Source organism: Bos mutus, chromosome 16 (assembly GCF_027580195.1).
Source record: "Bos mutus isolate GX-2022 chromosome 16, NWIPB_WYAK_1.1, whole genome shotgun sequence".
Classification (NCBI taxonomy): domain Eukaryota; kingdom Metazoa; phylum Chordata; class Mammalia; order Artiodactyla; family Bovidae; genus Bos; species Bos mutus.
In genome coordinates this window covers 56075871-56103668 of record NC_091632.1, presented here as the reverse complement: position 1 = coordinate 56103668, position 27798 = coordinate 56075871, and the positions used below count along the sequence as shown (strand labels likewise).

At 35.0% G+C, this 27798-nt stretch overlaps 1 protein-coding gene across 12 annotated transcripts in view; it reads right to left on the bottom strand.

The window, feature by feature from the left end:
- The window catches only part of CDC42BPA (CDC42 binding protein kinase alpha), a 296333-nt gene that overhangs the window by 55612 nt on the left and 212923 nt on the right, over nucleotides 1-27798 (bottom strand). For 10 of the 12 annotated variants that reach the window (XM_070385382.1, XM_070385383.1, XM_070385385.1 and 7 more), the window contains 6 exons: nucleotides 24255-24360; nucleotides 11855-11979; nucleotides 8561-8666; nucleotides 8005-8153; nucleotides 6379-6470; nucleotides 3937-4013 (listed from right to left, as the gene is read on the bottom strand). In XM_070385382.1, coding sequence (XP_070241483.1) covers nucleotides 3937-4013; nucleotides 6379-6470; nucleotides 8005-8153; nucleotides 8561-8666; nucleotides 11855-11979; nucleotides 24255-24360 — 655 coding nt within the window. Of the gene's footprint in view, nucleotides 1-2833; nucleotides 2882-3936; nucleotides 4014-6378; nucleotides 6471-8004; nucleotides 8154-8560; nucleotides 8667-11854; nucleotides 11980-24254; nucleotides 24361-27798 lie in introns of all 12 variants that reach the window. The other 2 variants (XM_070385391.1, XM_070385384.1) reach the window with 1 other exon arrangement.

The window sequence follows — 27798 nt, the reverse complement described above, 5'->3', positions numbered from 1 at the left end:
CAGCATTTATCTGAATTTTGAATAACAGACAAAACATACTGAGGAAAAACTAGAGATAGGAAAGTGATTAGGCATACTATTTTGTGTAAAATGATTATAGTGTTGACAGGCCTGTGTGTCGGGGGGTGAAGGATAAAGCCAGAAGGCAATTTTGGAGGAGGGGAAGCACTGCTAGTAAAGCACTGAAAAGTCGGAGGGCAGCATGAGGGCACCAGGTTACCAGGAGAAGGTCCATGATGTGTGGGCACAAAAGAAAACAGCACTTGTACAATTTTGCTTAAAACTAACCATATTCCCTCCTATACCTACAAATTCCAGCTGCAATTCAATTTTAAGTCTTCAGCACAATATTTTTCTTTTCTATAGCAATGAGACAGAAAACAGAAAAGAATGAGCAGAGGATGTTTCTATGGGTTAGTTAATAGAGTCTACCTAGTAACAGAGGGCAGTCACATATTATAAACAAGATGCACAACAGCCTAACTGGTTTGGGCACACAGAACAATCAAGATTTATATTCATCTGTAAGAATCCAAGCATTTAAGAGTAATAAGGAAGTCAAGAAACCTGAGTTTTATATATTAATACTAAATACCTTCGATGCTGAACCTAAGCATGCCAAAGACTGAATACCATTATTCTATTATGACCTTGAGGATGAAATGGATGATAACGATGGGAAGGGTAGTCATAGTTACAAACTACGAGGAGAAATAAGAGGTTTATGCCATAAAATATGAATTAAGAATACAAAAAAATTTTTTTAATGGCAGCTTACGGATAGTCTTCATCCTGACACGAAAAATCATTTCCAATAGTAATGCGATTCAACAGGAGGAAAGTATAGTGATTCATATTGGTGGTGACTGGAAGGCTGAGTGTTAAAGAGCTTAGAAAGTACTCAAGTGAAACTGAAATTGTGAACACGAAAGGAAGCTAAAGAGAACACAGCAATGGAGGGGAACTGGCCTATTAAGAGTAATGAAATAATAACCAATATCATTGAGGGCATTAAATACATTGTCACTTTAAATTTGCAAACAAGCTTATGAGATCAGTACTATTATTATCCCTGTTTGTCCAATAAGCAAACCAATGCATAGAAAGGTTAGATATCTTGCTCCAAATTATATACCAAGAAAGTGGCAGCGATAGGATTTGAATCAATTTAAGTGCTTCAGCAATAAATGGAGAGGAAAGTGCTTAGGAAGCAAATGAGGGAAAAACCATGCCCTTAAAGAGCTGGAGCCTGAATCAAAAAGATTTGGCAGTCTTTGTGAACTTAGCTCCTGCTTACTTTATAATAGGAGTTCCTTTGTAACGCTTTACAATTTAGATCTGAATTGAACTGAATTGAATCGATGAATCTATGCTGAGTAACAGTGGGGGAAGGATAAGAAAGGATATTCCTGGAGCATGAGTGTCAGTGGGAATCTTAGACACTGCAGCGGGGTGGTGGCGGCAGACAGCATGTGAGAGCAGAGACGAGACCGCAGGGGGCTGAAGTGTGCTTTTGTTGAGAGGAGCTAATCTATTTACCAAAATACATACTACTCCTGCGCTTTACATTCAGAGATTTTTGTGAGAGAAAAAGGGATGTAGAAAAGAGTTTGTTAGAAAGAAAAATGAAAATGGTGTTCTAGAAGAAAGAACAATTAAAATATTTGTTCAGATTTCCTTTCCATTCTTTTTAAGGTGAATGTTACCTATATGGAAATACCATACTGAATATTTTAGTAAAATATACATTAGATTATAATATCAAATATTATTATATATCAAGAAAGTTTTCTTTTTAATCACACTTTAAAAAACCATAACTAGTATAATTATGTATCTCAAGAGTAGTAAAACAGTTTCCATTTGGAATGAAAAGGTGCACATTTTGGTATACATATTTCAAGAAATAAAGAAACACTCAAAACTATAGATCAGGATTTTTCTTTAGTAAAAAATTATGCTTAATACTCTTTTCAATGTAAGAATTATATTTAACAAAACACACAAAATAAAACATTAAAAGAGTTTCCCCTGATTTAAAAAAGTTATATGCACTGCATTTGCATCTGAACCCATTTTATTTCCTAATTTCTGTAAAGACAGAATGCTCAATAGGAAAATACAATGCTTTACAACAAGAATTACTGTGCCATTTAAAGCAGAATAGAGAATGTATATGTCAGGTATTTCTGTAAGAGAACAATATACATTAGGAACGTCTAAATTATTAAATCTATAGAATTAATTTAGGAGAGAATATGATAATGCAGTCAATTTACAGTGCATATGTTAACTAAATCAATTTTCACATTAGAAGAGAGATTCTGTCAGCATTAAAAACCGATTTGCACTCAACTATTGTGTTATGTATGATAAACTCTATTGGAAGAGTTAATAAAATGTCACTTTTTATTATACCACCAGAGGCTTGCTTTTAACTAACACATAAACCAAGTAGCAAACTGCTGGAAAGAAAAGGGAAATGTGAAATAGAAACTGCCTTGAAAAACAAAAATGAGCAATTATTTATATCTATATAGCTATATAGTGACAATAATCAAATAAGCATTCCAGTCTTCAGAACTGTTGCAAAGAATGGAACTACAGAGATTCTCTGATGGCCAATGCATTTTTTTAAAGTACATTTTTATTTTATTATACTTAATAATGATAACTCTTCGTTGTATTTAAGGTAAGAAAGAAGCACATTTTGGCTCACAAATTATCAAGTGTGATATTTCTAAAACTGACTGCATTACTAGGTAAATTCTTCATATCAATTCACTGATCTTTTTTACTGAAGGATGCATTTGTTTGAAAATCAAAGACTTACGTCATCCAAAAAATCAATCAGTGAAGATGAGGAAGAAGAAAAGGAATCCTATTTAACGAATACAGCAATAAAAAAATAGAAAATATGGATGAAGCAATTTAATAAGAACAAATAATAAATCAAAAATTTTGTAGAACAATTGAAAGGCAAATGACATTAATTCAAATAAATAAATGAGAAAAGCAGTCATTGTCATTGTTTCTCAAGAAACTTAGAAATTCATTAAGTACGTTTTAAAGAGTGCTTTTTTTCCCTTTCCCAAAAGAACGAAATACAATTCATATTCTGTGCTCAAGGTGTAATAAATTGAAGCTCATGGCAAATCATTACTAATTAAATTAAATGGAAGCACTTTAAAAGGTAATAACTAAAGGTAAACAACAGAATCTCTGCCTTCTAACTGTTCCCGCTAGAATGTAAGGTTCCTGAGGGGCAGGACTTTGTGGATTTTGTCAGCACTACAACAGTGCCTTGCTCAGATATGTACAATTATCTGTTGATTAACATATAATTATTAACAAATTTTTTCTGAGATTAAAAAGTTCAACCATAAGCTTTTTTCTAGCAAAAAATTTAAGTACCAAAGAAGGACAGTCATACAGTCACTATCTCACTATTCTGGAGTGTGCCAAATAAACTCTACATGCAATACTTTGAACAAAAAGCATTCCTTTGGTATACTTCTAAACAACTGTATTGATTTGGAATTGGAACCAGCATCGCCCTATTGTGAGCTCTGACGTTTTCACTTGCTTTTTTTTATTGTGGTTCTTTGCTTTGGAGGAATAAAAAGTTAAAATTATTTAAAGTTAGGATCGGTTCTAAACTTAGTGTTCCTCAGGGAAAGAGATGAAATTTCTTTTAAATCTTACAATGACCCTCTTATTTAGATCTTAGATTTCTCTTAAATACAAGAAAAGTTTATGATTAAAGTTTCCATAATATTGCAGGACATATATTTCTTTCATAATACATTTTTGTTTATATAAGATTCTAGGTCCTCTTATATGGGATGCAATAAAAGTTTTATTGCAAATAAATTTTAAATCACAAAGTAAATTTTAAATCGACCACAGGGGATATCTGAAAGGTTTAATACTTACTTCAAATTGATCCAGAGCATCGGTAGGCGTATTCAAAAATGCCAAGAAAGAATGCTGTGAGTCTTGGTGCTCTATACCTAGAAGACAGCAGCAACTTTTCTTAAAACTAGAACAATTAACACTAATTTTCATGGATGGATGACCTTTCCTGTCTGAATATATTAAAAAGCTGCTCGCAAACTACCATATTTTAAAACGAATTAACTTTATTAACTCCACATATTAAAAAAACTAAAATACATTAGTGTTTCTTGTACTATCACTCAATAGTTAAACTACATCAACCTCTAGGAAATACTTGTTTCTTGACTTACTTGAGTTCTTGAATTTCTTCTCCTATACAGTATACCATAAAAAGCACATTAAATCTTTTGGTAGACTTGGGAAATTTTTTAAAAATAGGACTCTGGTTAGGTCTGATTTTTCTAAGGTAATTTAGCACCAAACAAGGTTTCCTTATTGAAATACTTTCATCAAATATATAGTATACACCAATACAAATAACCTTTTATTTAAAAAATGCAGTGATAAATCAAACTTATTAAATTATGAATAAACTTTTGCTCAGGCTTCAATCTGATTTCATCTACTGTTTTATTGAAAAATTGCATGACAAAAGTTTGTCTGAGAAAAACTAGGGCTGGAGAATGAGGACTCTAAACCTAAGCTTTTCTCAGATAAATTTTTAAAAATTTGATGCATATCTCTTGGCTATGGTATTAATTCTAACTGCATAATTTCCAAAATAATTCTTAATCATATACATATAATGATAAATACTAGGGAGGAAAAAGGAGAAACACCAATACACGCTCTGATCTCCATATCATTAGGACTAAACTGATCCACTAAATTGGTATCAATTTATGTGCTTTTTTGAATTACTCTCTAATAATAACCCATGGTTGCTGAACACGGCAGTACAGAAATTTGCTCCATCAATAAATATTTGCTGAGAGGGTTTTTTGCCAAGCCCTGTCTAGATACTGGAGATACAATAGTAAAGAAAGAGACAAACAAAATCCTTGCCCTCATTATATAAATATTACATCATATTATTTAAATAGAACATTATTTTATAACATAGTGAAATTTTATTATTCTGCAATGCTCAAAATTCAAATAAAAGCCAGAGGCTAACATGCAATGTAATACATTTAATTTCTTCTTTTGCAAATTTAGATCTACTATAAAATGAGGCAATCAATGCCAACTGGTTAAGTCATACTCCTCACTGTTCTCTTTTCTATATAAATTGCTTTTTGGGCCACAGGTCCTCCATGTCTTATATACTTTTTCCTCTACTCGCTAAATAATGCAGCTCCCTCCATTCTTCATACATGAAAATTAAGCTTGACTCTCATTTTAGCATGATGCCTTGTATTTCTAATCTGAGTTCCTAATTCACTTTTTCTGGATTCCTTCCTTTCTCATTCATAACAAAAAATTATTAAACATCTACTACTTTTAATGGCTTTTTTCATGTTAACTCCTTTGTGATTACTCTCTTTCCTCCAGTTTTAAAAGCAGATAGAGAGACCCAACCAGCTTTGTCACACTGTGTCATAGGACTGGGAAATAGAGGGCAGCACACAAGTACAACTTAGAGCCAATTAATTAGGTCAGTATTTAGCCAGGAATACTGTCAGGAAAATGAATTTCTAACAACTGTACATAAGAGATCCTAACTGAGAGGTAGTCAAAAGGTACAAAGTTCCAATTATAAGATAATAAGTACTAGGGATGTAATGTATAACATGATTAATATACAAAAAAAAAACTGTACATAAGAGATCCTTTCATTAAGAAAATAACATTCTGAATTTTTAAAAATTAAATCTTCATATTCTTAATGCCCACATGATGGAAAGAAAATTGAAGTTCATGTAATAAAGCTACCAAGCACTCTGAGTTACTTTTTACATTCATTATAACGTGCTGAAGTAATATTTTCAAGAAAATGGGAATAAACTCTGAGAAGTCCCACAGGGCAAGCAATTCGAGTGTCAAACATGGAAGAAGATGTCAAAATAATTCTTTGTCATTGAATTGCTTTTCTAATATTGGATTAATCTAGTTATTTCTACATTATTTCTTCAACTACCTGGAGAGCGAATCCTCTACAACATTTGAGAATAGTATAAAGTATATGAAAAGAACAAATGTTTCTAATCACAAAAATACTGTTCAAGATATAGTCCATGGCCCTGAAAAACAGTTGAATATATGGCAAAATGAGTTTTCTCTTATGAAATCTTTAACAGTGTATCAGATAAAACAAAATAACTCAGAGACTTTATCTACCAAATATGTGCACGTGTGTACCATATATTCATGCATGTGAAGAATTCTTCTGCCTACACATTAAATTGATTCTTTTATAATAAAATGTATTTGTAACAGAACATTACATCCTGATGGATGCAAAACACATTCTCATACCCTTTTCAGATCTAAGCTCTTCAGTGTCCTTTATCAGTTGTTCGATTTCTGATAGTAGTTCCAAGTTCTTCTTCTCTGAATCTTTTAGTTTACTTAAATAAGGGAACAAAAGGAAAAATGTGATTATTTATATTGTTTGTCAATGAGCCATCATGTATGTAGTTGAACTTACTTGGTTTAAATGTCAGTCATGATGATGTAGGGAACTGAAAACCACTGCAGGAAGGACAAATCCAGCCTGTCATCTACTCTTGTGCAAATAAAGATTTATTGGAACACACTCGGGCTCATTCATTTATATGCTGTCTGTGGCTGCTCTCATACTCAACAGCACAGCTGAGTAGACAGAAACTATGTGGCCTATAAACCCTAAAGTATTTATTATCTTGCCTTTTATTGAAAAAGTTGCTAGACATGAACTAAATTATTAAATTAAAAAAATGTATAAAATCAAACATTAACTTTAGAATTGTTAAATTTCTTTCATAGAGAACCATAAGACTAAGTTTATAATTTTCAGTTTGACTTGTATTCCTGATTTATAAACAAATGTGGAAGTTTATGTCCTAAGCTTAAGAAGAAAGATCTCACTAACTCCAAATTACAATACAGAGAATGACATTTAGTAGTTCTTCATGTTGGGATCAATTCATATTCTCCAGAAAAAGTTCTTTTCCATTTTCAGTGTCACACTAGCACATTTGAGTAAAGCATATTTAATTTATAATTGACTTATAATAAGAATTTATAATTCAACTGAGGAATTTATAATTCAATTCAATCAGAGATACATGGCATCTCTGATATAATTAAAAACATTAATGACTGCAGTTAAGGACTAAGGCTTCATACCATTAAAAACAATTTATGGGCCTATACTTCCTTTTGTGACTCAATGACCTTGCAACCTTAGGTATTCTGAGCACTGAATGGATTTTTCTATTTGTATTTTGATTTGTAACATGAACTTTCTACTGTTCCTCCATATCACCTACACTGACTTATTCTTGAACCAATCCAATTATGATTTTCCTTTTAGCATTTATTCAGAGTATGATTTGGTCTACTGCTGTGATAACAGTGGAGGGAATATATTAATTAGCTAACTGTCTTGAAGAGTGTGGAGGATATACTTTTTGTAAACATAGTAAGAAAAAAATTATAATTTAAATATATTATACCACTGTGAAATTCATCATCACTAGAACCTTCATTTATAAAAAATCTATGGTAGAGGCCAGAAATTACAGATGACTGTATTTTGTTCTGACTCTATGCTACATTTTTATACTAATGTAATATTCTTGACCAAGAGATAATTTTGAATTTAATACTATAAAATTTGAAAATGAACTAAATTATACAAAAAAGGGAAAAGTAAATAATAGAATATTAATACTATTAATTCCACTTTAAGAACAAGTCAGATAGAAATAGAGCTGTATTAAAGTCCCATTACTGCATAAAGGCCTAAAAGAATCAATTCATTTTCACACATTCACAGTTTTTTTGTGGTCATCATTTAAAAAAAAAAAAAGTGATAGGTAGGAAACTAAATATGTAATTTCTCTCCAGATACTTTTGGATCAAATCAGAAATCACTCTAGTGGGACTATAGAGTCTTACCATTCTGTTATGATGTTAGATGCTTTAACTTTATTCAGCTCTTCTTGGATGGCCTGTTTGGCTCTTATTTCTGCATCCAGAGCTGACTGTAACTCCAGTCTGGCTGACATATCCAGTTTTGCAAAACGTCGCATTTTCCAGGGCATATCCTATGAGACAACATGACTGTGCTTTTAGTTCTATTCTAAAGTTCAGTAATGTAAGTGAATTTTGAAAGTACTTAAAAGAACTATCTTGCTCTAATTACAGAATAAAAGAGATATATTTATTACTTGTGAAAATACATTTTCATTAAATTCAGAAATAACTAGACTCATTATAAATACATTTATTTTTCATGGTTATTACCATTAATGGTTAGCCATACAAATGACAGCTAAGCAACTATGTATTATAATTTCTTAAACTGGAGGAACTTGGAATGATTTCTTATGAAAAACTTTCCAGGAGGCAAAAACTAGAAAAACTGATATAATTACTCAGATTCATTACAGTGTTTTCTGAGCCTTCACCCCAACTAATATAATAAGCCTGTTGGCTAAATGGTAGAGCTTACTGTTGCTCGGGTCCCCAAGCTGGAGTTTCTTAAAGCTTCCAATTCTTCAGTCATTTTAGAAGCTAAGGCTTGAAGATACCCTCGTGCATCCTTTTCATCACTGACCCTAGAATATATACAAATTAAAACAGAGCTCAAGTACCAGAGTAAAACAGAAAACTTCAGTGAGATGTATATTATTTTAAAGCATCATTAAGAAATAAGTGAAAAGTGACAGAAATTTAAAGATGTTCTTAATATCATTTTTTAAAGGTCTACCACAGTACTACTATCTGTCAACAAGCAGGAAATGCTTTACTGAATTGTTTGGGAGTCAGCACATGTATCAGTAGTGATTAAGAACTTGATTCTTGAGTTAAGTAGACCTAGGTTCAATTTGTAGCTCACTGCTTATCAGTTGTATGACTTTACATAAGTCATTTACCACCTCTAACTCTCTGCTATCTCAGTTAGAAGATGGGGTAATAATAATACCACCTACCTCAAGGACTATTATAACTAAATGAGAATACATGTGAATTTTCAGCCTAATGCATAGAACATGAGTGTGTTCTAATCGCTCAGTCGTGTCTGACTCTTTGCAACCCCATGGATTGTAGCCTGCCAGGCTTCCCTGTCCATGGAATTTTCTAGGCAAGAATAGTGGAGCAGGTTGCCACTTCCAACTATAGAGGATCTTCCTGATTCAGGGATTGAACCTGTGTCTCCTGCATCTCCTGCATTGGTGGGTGGATTCTTTACCACTGTGCCACCTGGGAAGGCTGCCTAGAACATACAGTTTTATCACTACAAACTATTACTGCACATGAATGAAAATGAATGAATGAGGAGTGTTTCAAATAATATGAGTGAATTTAAACAAAGGAAAATAAATGTTTCATTACTGAAATCCTTTCCTGATTATTAAAACATTTTCCTGGTTATTTTATACTAGTCTTTTCTCTCTTCTAGTAATACTATACACACTCACCATTATCTTTCTTTCCCATTCAAAACAAACTCTACCTCAATGGCCATATTTAGCAGAAATTAAATTCCTAAATTCATATTTCTAATCTTAACCTATAAGTCGTCTTTTCTAAAGCATACTAGAAATCTCCACTCAAGATACCTGAGAATGACCTCAGGCTCACCAACAAACAAAAGAACAACTAAAACTGATATCATTCTCCCCCAAAGTTGTTTCTTCTCCTGATCTTTCCCACTTCAATGATATCACCATTTTTCTCAATCTCTCCAACTCAGAATTTCAGAAATACTCATTCCTCCTCATTTCTTGCCCTTCATTTATATTTAAGTCCTATAGATCCTTCTTCCATAATGTCTTCCCCATTTGTTCAATTTTCCCCAAACTTTCAGGAGATACATCTGAAAAATGAATTTTATGGGCCAGTCTGTTACTTCAATGCCTTTTTGTAGTATCATTTCAAAGAGAAAGAATGAAGTCTTCTGATGAATCTAGGTTGAGAAGAAAGGTCCCTGTTCCAATACAAGGTGAGCAACAAGGTCTCCTTGCCCTAAAAGGTTTAAAATTTTTTTTTCATATGAAAGAGATATTTCATAGGAAAAGGCAGAGGGAGCAGAGTAAGAGGACCATCAGACCATAAGACTTCAAATGAAGTCTTATATACAGCATGTTTGTTTTATTTTAAAAATGTTAATTTGACCAATGGAAACATTTACAATTCTGCATATGACAAGTTTCCAAAATCTTGTGTTAGCATTTTTTAATACACCAGATTAAAAAACCAGAAAGAGCTGAGACTTTTAACGTTTATAAGCTTGCAAAGAATATCATACTTAACTTTCAAATAGTTTAGAACCCTGAGAACAGTGAGTATATCTTTTACTTTTAGCCTATTAGGTATTTAATAATTTGTTATCTAATGTATTAGTCCAGTTCTAAATAACAGCTTTAATGCAGATTGACTTCCTGTATTCTTGATTTTTTCTGCATATTTCATTTGAATGTGAAATATGCAGAAAAATTTCATCTTCATCCTTTCTACTAACCCTTTCCAGACAGTCCATAATTATAGCTTCTTTCCTTTACTAGAACCACTTCCCATTCCATCTCAATTCATCATGCAATCACTTGAAAAGATCAGTGGTCTAGGATTGCAGGCTTTGGCTAAATCAGTTTTGTCTTCTATAAAGTCATTTTCACTAACATCTTAGTTACAAATTTGATTACATAATGATGGAGTTACAAATGAAGAGTCATAATGTTTGATGTATAAGCAAGGTTAAAGATTATAGCGATTTTGCTTCAGAACTGCAGTTTATGACAAGGATATCAATTAAATATTAAAGAACCATTAACTGTACTATTTGGAACACAACCAAACTTCCACAATTTGGGCATTTTCCTTCAGATATGCAGTGAATAGTCACATTCATAAGCTAAAGCTGAGTTAACATAAGGGTTCTACAGATAAATCAGTATCAAAATACATGAGTCAACTGGGTAAGATTATTTAAAAAGACAGTGTTTATTCACTTATGATTTCATTTAAGAAGGAGAGTATTAATCTAATATAAGCAAGGAAAAAATGCTTAGAGAACCAAAATAAGAGCATGATAAACTAAAATTCTCACCAAATTCTTGGTCTATAGATATATGAAGAAACCAGTAGTTGTTTATGTAAATAAAACATCAATAATATGCTGAAAAAGTCAGAAAGTTAAAAAGCATAAAAAGTTAAGCTACCTATTTTCATTAGAAAATACAATCCCTATTGGATTCAACTTTAAGTATTATAAAAATATACAGATTTTTACAAATATCAGAACAATCATTTAATGAGTTAATTAATATGAAAGTCACTAAGGTAATTATCTCAAATTAAATCCTATGGGCTTAAAGAACAGTTGATAAAACTAACTGTAACCATTTAATGTCTTTAAAATGCCAGATGTGAATTAGTCTGTTTTAATTATGAAAAAGGTGAAAGCATAACATCTTTAGCTTCTAAAATTTTCTCCAGGCTGTTTCCTAAAATAAACACAAATACAGGAATTTTGGTCTTAGAAAATTGATGGCTAGCAAATGAGTTTCTTCAGTTCTATAAGAACTCTCTTCAGAGAGAATAATATTTTCTTTCTTAGAAAGAAATATCAGCTTCTAATGAAACTGTAAAAGCTGATATGGAATATCTGACAGTTAAGGAAAAGCAGAAAAAACAGAAAACATAGAAGAAACACAGACTAATAATAAATATTCCTCCTGGAATTCATACCAATTTGACTATATGGCCAAAAATCAGCCACAAAACACATTTAAAGAGTACTCACCACTGAATTATTTCTGTGATCTGAGCCTCCCAATGAGCAACCGATTCCTTCTTATCTGCTAGATCTTTGACCTCTTCTTCTAACTGCTGGTTGCGTGCACTTAAGTTCTCACACAGAGTAGTAAGCTGAAAGGCAGTTTCAAGATGCTTAAAGAAGTGTGACTTTTAGGAACAGGACTCAGATGCCTCTTGTTAAATTTTGTAAGTCAAAAGTGCTTATCTTCCTGATTTCTATTGTGATGCACCCCCTGGTCACTGAATTTGGAAACATCAAGTACTCTGAATTCTCCTTCTGCCTTTGCTTTCCCTTCACTCCCTATATTAATTGGTTCCATTTGTGAACATTTTCCATTTGCCGGGAAGAACTCCCCAATTCTGCTGGTAACAACATCTCTCATTTTTTTTGTCTTAAAATATCTCTATGTCATCTTCTTTAAAAAAAAAAAAAACTTATAATGAGTTTCAAGTATATACAAAAATGAATAGAAGAGTATAAACAAATTCCCATGAACCCATCATTAGCAACTTCAACAGTTATCACCTTAATGTCAATCTTATTTCATTTGTACACCTGTCTTCTTACCCCCTCCTCCAGTATTATTCTGCAGCAAATACCAAACATCATATAATTTTATCCATATATATTTCTGGTGTATCTCTAGAAAATAAGGCTCTCTGTTCATAACCACAATATTATTATTATATTTAACAAACTTTCTTATATAGGTAGTCTTATATATGCCAATGCCAAGTCACTTCAGTCATGTCCGACTCTGTGCGACCCCACAGACAGCAGCCCACCAGGCTCCCCCGTCCCTGGGATTCTCTAGGCAAGAACACTGGAGTGGGTTGCCATTTCCTTTTCCAATGCATGAAAGTGAAAAGAGAAAGGGAAGTCGCTCAGTCGTGTCCGACTCCTAGCGACCCCATGGACTGCAGCCTACCAGGCTCCTCCGTCCATGGGATTTTCCAGGCAAGAGTACTGGAGTGGGGTGCCATTGCCTTCTCTGAGTCTTATATATAGGTAGTCACTATTCAAATTTCCAGTTGTCTCAAGATATCAAAAGACTTAACAGCGTGTTAAACTGAATCGTACCAATAAGTAAACATAACATAATGGTTGCTCTGTCTTTTAACATAACACAATGGTTGCTCTATCTTTTAAGCCTCTCTTACTCATATGGCAACCCACTCCAGTACTCTTGCCTGGAGAATCCCATGGATGGAGGAGCCTGGGGGGCTACAGTCCATGGGGTCGCAGAGTCGGACACGACTGAGCGACTTCACTCACTCACTCTTAGGTTCTGGAGTACTCGTCTTGGGTAGCTGTTTAACAGAATACCATAGTCTGAGGGGCTTAAACAAGAACTATTTATTTCTCCTGGTTCTGGAGGCTGGGAGGTCCAAGATCAAGGCATCCGCAGATTCAGTGTCTGGCAAGGGCCCACTTCCTGGTTTATAGATGGCCACGGGATGAGGGAGTTCTGTGGGGTCTCTTGTATAAGAGCACTAATCCTATTCATAAGGGCTCTACCCTGATTGCCCAATCATCTCCCAAAGGCTTTGTCTCCAAATAGCACTACACTGGTGACTAGGTTTCACATCTGAGTGCTAGAGGAACACACTTAGGACACAGCAGCTCCCTTCCAACACTTTAAATTTTCATGTAATTTATTTGTTGAAAAAAGTAGGTTGTTTGTCTTATAGAGTTTTCTATACTCTGAATTTTTGCTTTCATTTTTGAAAGACATTTTCTGCTGTATAAAATATTTCAGATTGGCAGTTATTGTCCTTCAGCATTCCTTTATTTCTGGGTTCTGTTCCTTTTCTGTTGGAAAGACAGCTTTAAGTTTAGCTGTTGCTCCTTTGAATATAACATGTCTTTCTTCTCTGGCTGCTTCCTGGATTTTCTTTGGTTGTTCTGTTGTAGTTCAGCTGCTCAGTCACGTCTGACTCTTTGCAACCCCATGGACTGCAGCATGCCAGGCTTCCTGGTCCTTTACTATCTCCTGGAGTTTGCTCAAACTCATGCCCATTGAGTCAATGATGCCATCCAACCATCTTATCATCTGTTGTCCCCTTCCCCTCCTGCCTTCAATCTTTCCCAGCATCAGGGTCTTCTCCAATGAGTTGGCTCTTCGCATCAAGTGGCCAAAGTATTTGAGCTCCAGCTTCAGTATCAGTCCTTCCAATGAATATTCTGGGTTAATTTCCTTTAGGATTGACTGGTTTGATCTCCTTACTGTCCAAGGGACTCTCAAGTCTTCTCCAGCACCACAGTTCAAAAGCATCAATTCTTCGTCAATCAGCCTTCTATATGGTCAACTCTCATATCTGTACATGACTACTGGAAAAACCATAGCTTTAACTATACAGACCTTTGTTGGCAAAGTGATGTCTCTGCTTTTTAATATGCTGTCTAGGTTTGGTTGCTGGTTTTTGCAATTCTTCCATAGTATGCCTGATAGGGATTTAATTTCCCTTTAGGGTCTGTGACATTTCTTGAATTTGTAGCTAAATATTTCTCATAGGTTTTGGAAAATGGTGGGCTATTAACTTTGCAAATATTGCTTCTGCCACAAACGTTCTCTCTCCTTCTGGGAAAGCAAATATTTTCTGTCAGATTTTTTTCATCACATCCCCTATGTCTCTATATATACCTTTTTTATATATTTCTGTGCTTTAAAACGTATTGATATATCTTTACTTCAGCATGGAAAGTTTATTTACCCTTTCTTTGCTTCTTTCCAATCTACTGTTAAAATTTTCTGTTAGGTGTTTCAATTATTTTATTTTTTACTCTTAAAGATTTATTTGACTTCTTTGTATAGGTTCCAGGTGTCTGCGGAAATTCTACATGTCTTCTATTTTCTTTACTGGGAATTGTGTAGGTCTGTTTAAACTGACTAGTTTTCCTCTCATTTTTTATTTTCTGACTTAATATTTGGTTGCTGTTATATTTTTATGTCTTGGTTTTATTAGGTTGTTTTTCTTGGTATGCATTGTAATTTCTTACTGCATGCCATGCACACCGAATGAAAATTTTAAAGATAATCTGAGACTCTATATAATATCTTCCTCCAGAGAGCGCTTACTTATACTCTGGCAGGCAACTAAACAAAGACAGATGAAGGACTGAATTACTTAAAGGCTGGGTTTCAGTCACTGAGTGGGCTCTTCTCTTTTTGGTTCATGCTTATTATGAAAATGGAGTCTTTTCAATGACCTTAATTGAAAGCTTGAATTGATTATCAAGGATCCTGCATTGATATTTAGTTTTTAATCTCTCCAAACTCGTGATAATACTGTGGAATAGTGTGCTCAACTTCCTGGATTCTCAGTGATAGCGTTCATACCAGCGAATCCTCAAGTGGCAATGATGCTGGGCTCATCTCTCAGTTCTACTCCTTTCTGTAGGATCTGGGTCAGTAAAGTCTAGGCTGCCTTCCTATTTTTCCAATGCCTTCTTGCAGATGAATACTGTAGGCAAACATTTCGATGCTGGGCAAAACTAATACAATATTGTAAAGTTTAAAAATAAAATAAAATAAAAAAAAAGAATACTGTAGGCAGTATTCCTACTGTATTAAAAAAAAATTTTTTTTTAAATCCATCCAGCTTTATAGTTCTTGGTGAGGTGGTAGTGGTAGGTATGATGTAAGCTAATCTGTCACAGAAGCAAAACTTCTTGCTTTATTAAGTTTTTAAAAATCCATGATAAAATATTTGCATGTAATTTTTACTTCATGGCTACATTTTTCTGATAAATGGTCTCACTCTGCCATTAGTTATCACTATTCCTTTCTCCCTTTCTGGTATGTTTATAGTTTATTTTTGATTACTCAGTTTGAAGGAGGTGAATTTATCCTAGAACAATTATTAACAGGTTTGTGAAGATGAGAGGCCATGGGATGATTAAATTTATGTCAATTTGACTGGGTCATAGGGTGCCTAGACATCTGCTTACACATTATGTTGGTATCTCTGAAGATGTCTCTGGGTGAGATTAACATTTGAATCAATTGACTGAATAAAGCAGATTACCCTTCCTAATGTGAGTGGACCCTATTCAATCAGTTGAAGGCCTGAAAAGAAGAAAAGGCTGACTCTAGTGAGTAAGAGGGAACTGCTCCTGCCTGACTGCCTTCACGCTGCTTGCACTTGTCTTTGGTCTCTTACTGAAACAGTCGCTCTCCCTGGGTTTGGAGTCTTAACTAGCTTTTGGACTAGAATTACATCACTGGTTCTCTTGGTTCTTAAGCCCTTTGGACTTGGACTAAACTGTCTCTCCAGCTTACAAACTGCAGATCTTGGAACACAACTTAGCAACTAAACAACAATAATAATCAAGTGAGCCAATTCCTTACAGTAAACATTTTTATACATAATACATGTGTGTGATTATGTGAGTGTATGTATATAAGGGTGTGTATGTGTATATAATCTCTGTTTTTTTTTTTGAAATTCAGTTGACTTACAGTGTTGTGTAGTTTCTGATGAAATCACATCAGCAATGATTCAGATAAATCTATATCTATCTATAGAGAGAGAACCTTTTCCATATTCCATTCCATTGTAGCTTATTACAAGATATTGATATTTCCTGTCCTATACAGTAGAATCTTGCTGTTTGTATATTTTATATATAGTAGTTTGTATCTTTTAATCCCAAACTCCGAATTTATCCCTCTCCTGTCCTTTTCCCTTTGGTAACCCTAAATTGCTTTCAATGTCTACGAGTCACTTTCTGTTTTGTGAATAAGTTCATTTGTATCATTTTTTAAGATTCCACATATAAGTGATATTAAATGATATTTATCTTTCTCTGTATGACTTAACTTCACTTAGTACATAATCTCTAAGTTCATTCATGTTGTGGCAAATGACATATTTCATTCTGTTTAATGGCTGAGTAGTATTCCAGGAAAAAAAGAACGAAATGATGTCATTTGCCACAACATGGATGGACTTAAAGATGAACACTAAGTGAAGGAAGACAGACAGAGAAAGGCAAGTATCATATGATGTCAATTGTATGTGGAATCTTAAAAAATGATACAAATGAACTTATTTACAAATTTTCTAATGGCTGAGTAGTATTCCATTCCCTTTCATGGATCACAACCTTGTCATGGAGAAGGGGTTTGCATAGCTCAAAGAAGCTATGAGCCATGCTGTGCAGGGCCAGCCAAGATGGGCATAATAAAGAGTTTTGACAAAACGTGGCCCACTGGAGGAGGAATGTCAAATCACTTCAGTATTCGTGCCTAGAGAAAACCCCATGAACAGTAGGACAAGGCTAAAAGATATAGGGCAATTACTAATAGGTCCAGAAAGAATGAAGTGGGTATGCCAAAGTAGGAACAATGCTCAGCTGTGAACGTGTCTGCTGGTGAAGGTAAAGCCCAATGCTGTAAAGAACAATATTAGATAGAAATCTGTAATGTTAGGTCTGTAAATCAAGGAAAATTGAACATAGTCAAGTAGGAGATGGCAAGACTGAACATGGATAGCTTAATAATCAGTGAACTAAAATGAACAGGAATGGGTGAATTTAATTAAGATGAACATTATATCTACTCCTGTGGGCAAGAATCCCATAGAATACATGGCGTAGCCCTCATAATCAACAAGAGTCCAAAATGCAGTACTTGGATGCAGTCTCAAGGCAAAGCATTCAACATCACAGTAATCCAATTCTATGCCCCCACAACCAATGCCAAAGAAGCTGAAGTTGAACAATTCTATGAAGACCTAGAAGACCTCCTAGAACTAACACCAAAAAAAAAAAAAGATGCCCTATTCATCATAGGAGATTAGAATGCAAAAGTAGGAAGTCAAGAGATATCTGCAGTAATTGGCAAGTTTAGTCTTAGAGTACAAAATGAAGCAGGGCAAAGGCTAACAGAATTCTGCCAAGAGAATGCACTGGTCATAGAAAACACCAACCAGACATCTTGGAGTGTGAAGTCAAGTAGGCCTTAGAAAGCATTACTATGAACAAAGCTAGTGGAGATGATGGAATTTTAGTTGAGCTATTTAAAATCCTAAAAAATGATGCTGTTAAAGTGCTGCACTCAATATGTCATCACATTTGGAAAACTCAGCAATGGCCACAGGATTGGAAAAGGTCAGTTTTCATACCAATCCCAAAGAAAGGCAATGCCAAAGAATGTTCAAACCACCATACAATGGCACTCATTTCTTATGCTAGCAAGGTAATTCTCAAAATCCTTCAGCAGTATGTGAACCAAGAACTTTCAGATGTATAAGCTGAGTTTTGAAGAGGCAGAGGAACTAAAGATCAAACTGCTGACATTCACTGGATCACAAAGAAAGCAGGTGAATTTCAGAAAAATATCTACTTCTGTTTCATTGACTACTCTAAAGCCTTTGACTGTGTGGATCACAACAGACTGGAAAATTCTTAGAGAGATGGGAGTAACAGACCACCTTACCTGTCTCTTGAGACACCTGTATGTGGGTCAAGAAGCAACAGTTAGAACCAGACATGGCACAACGCACTGGTTCCAAATTGGAAAAGGAGTAACAGGCTGTATACTGTCACCCTTCTTACTTATGCACAGCTTACATATGTACTTCTATGCATAGTACACCACGTGAAATGCCAGGCTGGATGAACCACAAGCTGGAATCAAGATTGCTGGAGAAATATCAACAACCTCAGATATGCAGATGATACCACTCTAATAGCAAAAAGTGAAGAGGAACTAAAGAGACTCTTATGAGGCCAAAAGAGGAGAGTGAAAAAGCTGGCTTGAAACTCAGCAGTAAAAAACTAAGATTATGGCCTCTGGTCCTATCACTTCATGGCAAACAGAAGGGGAAAAAAGTAGAAGTAGTGACATATTTTATTTTCTTGGGCTCCAATTTCACTGTGGACAGTGACTGCAGCCATGAAGTTAAAAGATGCTTGCTCCTTGGAAGGAAGGTTATGACTAACCTAGACAGCGTATTAAATAGCAGAGACATTACCTTGCTGACAAAGGTCCATATAGTTAAAGCTATGGTTTTTCCAGTAGTCATGTACGGATGTGAAAGTTGGACCATAAAGAAGACTGAGCACTGAGAATTGATGCTTTTGAACTGTGCTACTAGAGAAGACTCTCAAGAGTCCCTTGGACTGCAAGGAGATCAAACCAGTTAATTCTAAAGGAAATCAACCCTGAATATTCATTGTAAGGACTGATGTTGAAACTGAAGCTCCAATACTTCGACCACATGATGCAAAGAGCCAACTCACTGAAAAAGACCCTGATGCTGGGAAAGATTGAGGGGAAGAGGGGAAGCGGGTGGCAGAGGATGAGATGGTTAAATAGCATCACCAATTCAATGGATTTAAATGTGAGCAAACTCTGTGAGATAGCAGAGAATAGAGGAGCCTGGCATGCTGCAGTCCATGGGGTTGCAAACAGCTGAACAGGACTTAGTGGCTAAAGAACAACAAAGTATTCAATTTCATATATATCAATATATACCACATCTTTAACTATTCATTTGTTGGTGGACATTTAGGTTGCTTCCATATCTTAGCTACTGTGAACAGCACTGCTATGAACAGAGGTGCATTACCTTTTCAAATTTGAGTTTCTCCAGATTTATGTTCAGGAGTGGGATTGCTGGATTGAACTCTATTTTTAGTTTTTTAAGAAGCCTCCATCCTGTTTCCCATAGTGCCTGCCACTATCTACATTCCCACTAACACTGTAGGAAGGTCCCTTTTCACCATATCCTCTCCAGTATTTATTCTTTGTAGACTTTTTGATGATGGTCATTCTGACTGGTATAAGGTGGCATCTCATTATAGTTTTCACTTGCATTTCTCTAATAATTAGCAGTGTTGGGCATCTTTTCATGTGTTTGTTATCCATCTGTATATTTTCTTTGGACAAATGTCTATTTAGGTCTTCTGACCATTTTTTGATTGGGTTTGTTTTTGTTATTGAGTTATATGAGCTGTTTGTATATTTTGGAAATTAAGCCCTTGCTGGTTGCATCATTTGCAAATATTTCTTTCCCAGTCCACAAGTTTTTTTTTTTTTTTCATTTTATTTATGATTTTCTTTGCTGTGCAAAAGCTTTTAAGTTTAATTAGGTACCATTTGCTTATTTTTGCTTTTATTTCTATTGCTTTGGGAGACAGACCTAAGAAACTACTGCTATGATTTACATCATAGAATATTTTTCCTATGTTCTCTTCTAGTATAGTATCATGTCTCACATTTATTTTTTCCCATTTAATTGCCTTGGCACTTGTGCTGAAAATCAATCAACTCTAATATGACATCTTATTTTTGGACTCTACTCTGTTTTGTTATAGCAAGGTTGTTGTTCAGTTGCTCAGTCGTGTCTGACTCTTTGTGACCCCATGGACTGCAACACACCAGGCTTCCCTGTCCTTCACCATCACCAGAGCTTGCTCAAACTCATGTCCAATGAGTCGGTGATGCCATCCAACCATCTCATTCTTTGTCATCCCCTTCTCCTCCTGCCCTCAATCTTTCATAGCATCAGGGTCTTTTCCAATTGGTTGGCTCTTTGCATCAGGTGGCCAAAGTACTGGAGCTTCAGTTTCAACATCAGTCCTTCCAAGGAATATTCAGGGTTGATTTCCTTTAGTAATCTTTTGATTACTGTACATTTACAGTAAGTTTCAAACTTTGGTAGTGTAAACTCTTCAACTTTTATACCCACTCCCTGAAATATTTTTGCTACTTTAGATCTTTTGTATACCCATATACATTTAAGAATAAGCTTGTCACTTCTAACAAAAAAGCCTATATAATCTTTATAGGGATTTCCTTGAATCTACAGATTAGAGAACTGCAGTTCTAACAATATCCTAACAGTATCTCTCTCCATTTGTTTAGACATCCTTTAATTTAACTCAGCAATGTTTTGCATTTGTCTTCCTTTAGTTAACTCTGGGAACTCTGAAATTACTATTTTCAATAACTGTGTCCACTATGAAACTTTTTTTTTTTTTGGAGAGGATGCATCAATCTCTTGATGTTAACACAGCCAGAGGTATACAGGCTGTTTTTGAGAATGTTTTTTCCAGATGCAGTGTTATCACTAATTCCCACAACACATCATTTTTTGATCACCACTGCTTTTGACAGCCCATCCAAATAATTTGTGGTTGGGGTTTCAGCTGGAGATTTGCAAGAAGAGGAGGAAATACAGATTTTTGCACTGTCATGTTACAATAGTTACAAGCAGTCTTAAATAGATTTGTTTAGTATTTGTCAGAAAAAGCTAATTTTTTCATTCTCACTGAACAAAAGCATGGGCTCTGGAGCCAGACTACCTGTGTTCTAATCCCATTCTGCCATCCGCTAGTTGTGAGATTAGGAGAGTAGCTTCACCTCCCTTTTGCCTCAGTATCTGTAAAATGCTAAGAAAAATAGGGTATACCTGAAAGATTTGTGAGGATTAAATGATTTATATAAAGTAAATTAGGAGGGTATAAAGTAAACTTTACCTAAGTATTAGCTCATTTTGCATATCTGAGAATAAGATTTTACTATTTGTGAACTGACATATTTGGTTTATGATAATTATAAGACTACATAGGATATGGAAGAGTGCTCATGTTTTAAGTGAAAAGGCAGATTAGAAAATAAAATGTATATATGACTGAAATTATGTAATAATATGTGTACCAACCAAGAGAACCTGGAAAGGAACATATAAAAGTAAAACAGCTGTTTCAGGTTGATGAAATCATAGGTAACTTCTGTGTTGAATATTTTCCACACTTTGTGCAAGTTTGATTTTACGCAAAATAATTATTTAAAAACAAGATACAAATGATAATCTTTTCTCACCGGAAACCATTTACTTCCACTCCTTGGCACAGATGGCGATTTTATTTGCAATAAGTTACCTTTAATAGAAACTTTGAATACAGACTTCTGAAAATATCAATAAGGTTTTTTCTATTTAATTTTTAATTTTTACTTTTGAAGTTAAAAAACCTGACTGTAAGAATCTATTAGTTATCTAAGTTTCAAAATTAACACACGAATTGCTTTTTGGTGTTTATATCTGAAGTTGTGTTGAGAAGGAATTCGGTTCTCTTCCAGCTGGGACAGCTGGCGTAGCAATGGCAAAGGTGTTCTTTGGTTATTTCTCTTGGGGAAAATGTTCCATGTAATCAAACAAAAATAAATAAATGGAAAGAAAGAGTGAAAATACGCAGCGGGCTGAGTAAGAAGGAGAAAGACAAGTAAAGCTAAATACGAGGAGCAAAAATACAGAAGAGATTCAAACAGAAGAAGACCCAGATCCTCCCCTAACTCTCAAGGAATAAATATTTCCTTGTTATCATTTGTCATTGAATACTCTCCAACCATTATGATTTGCTGTCAAAGTTCTACTCACATTCTCTTTCATATCTTTCAATTTAGCAAGACAAGGTAATGCTCTATTTTTTTTTCTTTTTTTAAATTTTATTTTATTTTTAAACTTTACAATACTGTATTAGTTTTGCCAAATATCGAAATGCTCTATTTTTTATAAAATTAGGAGATAGGTTTTTATCTTTCAGATCTCATCAAAATCAAAAGAGTATTGTTTAAAAATTATTTCTAAAGATGTGTTTCTGGTAAGCTCACCAGAACATTATGGTTAATCATGAAATAAAGCCAAGGGGTGAATATAAAATTTGATCTATATTCAATCTGATTATATCACAATTCAATTTTTATTCAACTATAATACCATCTTTTACTAGGTCATTTGCTTAGAAATTCTATATGAAGTGGCTTTCTAAGCTTTAATTATATTTCTTACCTCAAGATAACTCTTAACAGAATCTTAAAATTCTGTCTTGTAGACAGAAATGATTGCTCAATTTTGCAGTCATGATACAAGTCCATTCAATAACAATTATGTGACTTATTTGGATAAAATTTAAATCATACTAGTTTTTAAAGATACATTTATTTTATTTTGGTTGCACCGTGTCTTTGTTGCTGCGTGCAGGCTTTCTCTAGTTGCAGGGAACGGGGGTTCTCTTCGTGTGGTACGCAGGCTTCACACTGCAGTGACTTCTCTAGTTGTGGAGCTTGGCTTCTAGGTGCACGGGCTTCAGTAACTGTGACTGGGCGACCCTAGAGCACACAGGCTTCAGCAGTTGTGACTCACGGACTCTAGAGTGTGGGCTCATTAGCTGTGGTGCACACACTTAGCTGCTTCACAGCATGTGGAATCTTCCTGGACCAGGGGTCGAACCTGTGCCCCTGCGTTGGCAGGTGGATTCTTATCCACTGAACCACCAGGGAAGCCTTATTAGTTTTATTTTAGTGGAAATAACCAACAGCTATACAATAATGTTCACAAAGTATTCACAGTCTAAAATAATTCATACTACTTAGTATTTGGTCATTTTCCAGTGTTTGTATTCATCAGCTTTGCAAGCATAAAATAAACTAACAGAGTTCTTTCTCAAGTGGTTTGTAACCAAACAAGCAAAGTCATTTTTAACTTAAAAAGTTGAATAATCATGGGAAATATAGTGAGAGAAATGAAAATAAACATGGAATATGGTGGAAATTAAGATAGAATGAAGAGTCTCTTTTTTGTGTGATTATTTAGCCATTGTCTTTCAATCTATTGTTGAAATGACTAATTAAACATAATACTTTGGAAAATATTAGAACTCATTATAAAGGACAATTATCCAAACCTTATTTATAAGTAAGTACAACCATTAAAATTGCAGATTAACATTAGGATTTTCACAGATGCTAACAAATCACACAGAAATGCAGAATGATGGCAATTTAAGAAAACTGAGATACTAATTGGAAAAAGATTCCTTTAAGTATTTGAAATTTTTTCATAAATCTGGTTGTTGTAATCTAGATTTAGTCTATAGTTCAGCCCTTTGTGCTAGGGTTTAGACAGAGTTGGTTTCTTTGGCTTCTTACATACCAATGGTATTATTTCTAGCTATTTCAGTTCTCCATCATGAATAAGATCAGAGTTGTCAAAATTACTCTAGTTTGGCTTAATTGTTCCTGTCCTTACCAAAGGCAGGCCCTAACTTAGCTAGCCATTACATTATAAGTGATGAGTTTGAAAGAAAAGAGTAAAAGGGATGGAAAGTGAAATAAAGAACAAGGGCTCAAAAAATACTGGGACAAAGAACAAGACAAGGTGAGCCAAGTCCTTTCTCCAGAAGACTCTTGTAAAGATTGGTAAAATGAAACATTGGCTGTACACAGAAGCAATCTTTGATATAAGAAGAAATATTAAATTAAAATGTACATCAAATATAAAATTATATCTACAACTACTATGGCAGTACTGAACAATCTAGCATGTGTCAATAAACATTAAAAAAAAAACATAAATGAGACTGAATCACTCACCTTATCAAGCTCACTTGTCAGTTTTTTATTTTCTTCAGTTAGTAACACTTTTTCTCGTTCATACTGTTGCTTGAACTCATTTTCAAATTCTTCCCTTTCACTTTGACTAATACAATTCAAAATATGCAAGAAAAAAAGGAGTTGAATTAAAAGTAAAATAATGGTATTGTATCATATGCTCTATTCTGAAAAACCACTATATCTCAATTGCTCCAAATCCCAATCCTTTCCCTTAAAATGAAGAAATCTCAATCATTTCCTTTTAATTAATAAATAGATTTCTCTGCTTAATAACATTTATTTTGTTGTTCATTTGAAAATCTGAGGAAGACATCCTGATTATGCTCTCCTTATTTAGCTGTGTATATGCTAGGAAGTATGAGATCATGAGGAAGCAAGGGGAAAAGGAGGATACAGGGACCACAGTATGATTCTACACTCAGGTCTAGATTGCACAGAAAATTCAAGAAAACTCAAATTATACTACCAACAGTTCTCTCAATACACTCAGGCCATCCTTCCCTAATTCCTTCTTTGCTTCTTCCCTACGTACCTACCAATCTACATATATATACATATAACATATTTAATGTTATAAAACTTGTTTAGTTCTGGGGGACAGAACTGATTAACCCTTAGAGGTAAACACAATTCTACAAACTTTTTAAAAACCTCCCTTTCACTTTCATGTATTGGAGAAGGGAATGGCAACCCACTCCAGCGTTCTTGACTGGACGGGGGAGCCTGGTGGGCTTCCGTCTATGGGGTCACACAGAGTCGGACACGACTTAAGTGACTTAGCAGCAGCAGCAGCAAAGGAGACAGGGGAATCAGTTTTTGAATACTGAACTGAAGTGTAGAGAAGAGCCTTATCTCTACTGCAGTTTGATGGAGAAAGTTGGTTAGCAGCAAATAAATTTAAAAGTGAAATAGTTCTGGGTAATTCTATAATTGCTTCCAAGTCAACAAAGAACATAAATAATGGTTGATTTAAAAATGTAATCTTAAAAATCCCTTTATCACTAAATTATTGAATATAAATTAAATTATATGATTAACTTCTAGAAAAATAACCATTTTGTGTCCAAGCAAATGTGTCACTTTATTATCTACAATCAAAATGTGAAATTCAGTTATGTTTAGAATCTTTCTAGATTCAGAAGCAACAAAAACAACAACTTAAAAAAAATATGAAAAACTACAAAGATGCATTCTTTCAGAAATACAAGTAGATGAAAGTAAATTGAGTAAAATTTCTATAAAGGGCTTCCCTGGAGGCTCAGTGGTAAAGAATATGCCTGCCAATGCAGAAGACATGGGTTTGATTTCTGGCCTAGGAAGATCCCACATGCCTCAGAGGAAGTGAGTCCATGCACCACAACGACTGAGCCTGTGCTCTGGAGCCTGGAAGCCACAGCTACTGGACCCACGTGCTGCAACTACTGAAGTCCAAAGGCCCTGGAGTCTGTCCTTGGCAACAAGAGAAGCCATTGCAAGGAGAAGCCCTCACACTGCAACTGGAGAGTATCCTCTGCTCACCGCGACTAGAGAAAAGTGCACAGCAATGAAGACCCAGCACAGCCAAAAAAATTTTTTCTATATAAAACCATTTTTGTTTTTTCCTATTAGCATTAAACATAAGTCTCTGCCATACTTAAACAAAATAAACAAAAAGGAAAGTTAAAGTGTTACTCAGTCGTATCCAACTCTTTGAGACCCCATGGACTGTAGCCAACCAGGCTCCTCTGTCCATGGAATTCTCCAAGCAAGAATACTAGAGTGGGTTACCAGTCCTTTCTCCAGGGAATCTTCCTGATTCAGGGATCGAACCCGCATTTCCACCATTGCAGGCAGATTCTTTACTGTCTGAGCCACCAGGGAAGCCTTTAAAAATGTGCTGAGGGTCTACTATGATGGCGGTGGTTTAGTCACTCAGTTGTGTCTGACTCTTGCAACTGCATGGACTGTAACCCACCAGACTCCTCCATCCATGGAATTTCCCAGGCAAGAATACTAGAGTGGGTTGCCATTTCCTTCTCCAGGGGATCTTTCCAACCTGGGGAGTGAACCTAGGTCTCCTGCTTTGCGGGCAGTCCCTTGCATTGCAGGCAGATTTTTTACCAACTTAGCCACTTTCCTGATCTTCCTGTTCACTGGTAACCACCTTGAAATCTTGAGACTGCCATATTCACTTAACTCATTGCCTAATTTTTCTTCCCTATGCCAAAATCTGGCTTCTGCTGCCATCACCTCAAAAAAAATGCTGTCTCAAACCTATTGTTCCAAACTGTTATTATATCCAATCTACTGGCTACCTTTGACACTGTCACCATTTCCCTCTCTTGAAACGCAGTCTTCCTCTGGCTTCAGTGATGCCCACCTTCCTGATTTCTGCCTACATTTTGACTTTCTAGCTGTCTTTGTGAGCCCCCACCATCCCCTCCTTCCTCCACATAAATGCCAATACTCTCAGGTATTCTGTCTCAGGTGCTCAACTTTTCTTTACACCTTCTTCCTGAGCTATTGCATCTATTATATTACCTGATTTCAATTATCATCTATTATGCTGAATTTACATCTGAATCTACATTGGAGATGAATTAGAACTAATTAAACTACTCCAATCTACATTGGAGAAGGAAATGGCAACCCACTCCAGTATTCTTGCCTGGAGAATCCGATGGACAAAGGAGCCTAGCAGGCTACAGTCCATGGATTTGCAAGAGTTGGACACAACTTAGCGACTAAACCACCACTATGTAGGTTGGAAGCTTTCCTGGGTTTCAAACTGTCGACTTGATATCTCCTCAAAATTGTCTCCTAAGCACCTCCAATTCAACATGCCCAACCCTAATAACAGATAATCAAGTTACCACCAACCCCATCTTCCTTTCCCTATAATCATATATTCGACTTACTCTTCTCTTACTATAGGAAAAAACACAGCTAAGGTCAACCTCTTTGCTTTTGTGCCTGCTTAAGTACACTTCTTCCCTATCTGTCTGAATCATCTACTGGGTACTTTCTATCAGATTACAAGCATGGTGTTATTTTTGAGATAAATTTCTCCTCCAATTATTATTTCACCTTCTTGTTCTTGCAATGAAAGACTTCCAATAATAACAGTGTTATCTATATCCTGTCTCCAAACACTCTCCTTCAAGTCTTCAGATCCATTATGGGTTTTCTGGCCACTGAAATTGTTCTTATCAAAGTCACCAATGACCTTCATATTTTTAAACTCATCTATCAATTATATGGTCCTCATCTTATTTGATTTAGACCTCATCTAATTTGACATGTAGACAGATTTGATACACATTCATTGTAATACCAAATCTGGGCACCAAATTTGCCTGGTCTTCTTCCTATCATTCTTCCTGGCTCTTTCTTATCCACTTTGCTGTTCCTTCATTTCTCAGCTTCTAAAGACTGGAGTTCCAGGGTACAGTCCTAGGACTTCTTTTTCATCCATATTCATTCACTAAGTGATCTCATATAGTCTCACCCCTTTTGATATCATGTGAGTAATAGATACCCCTAG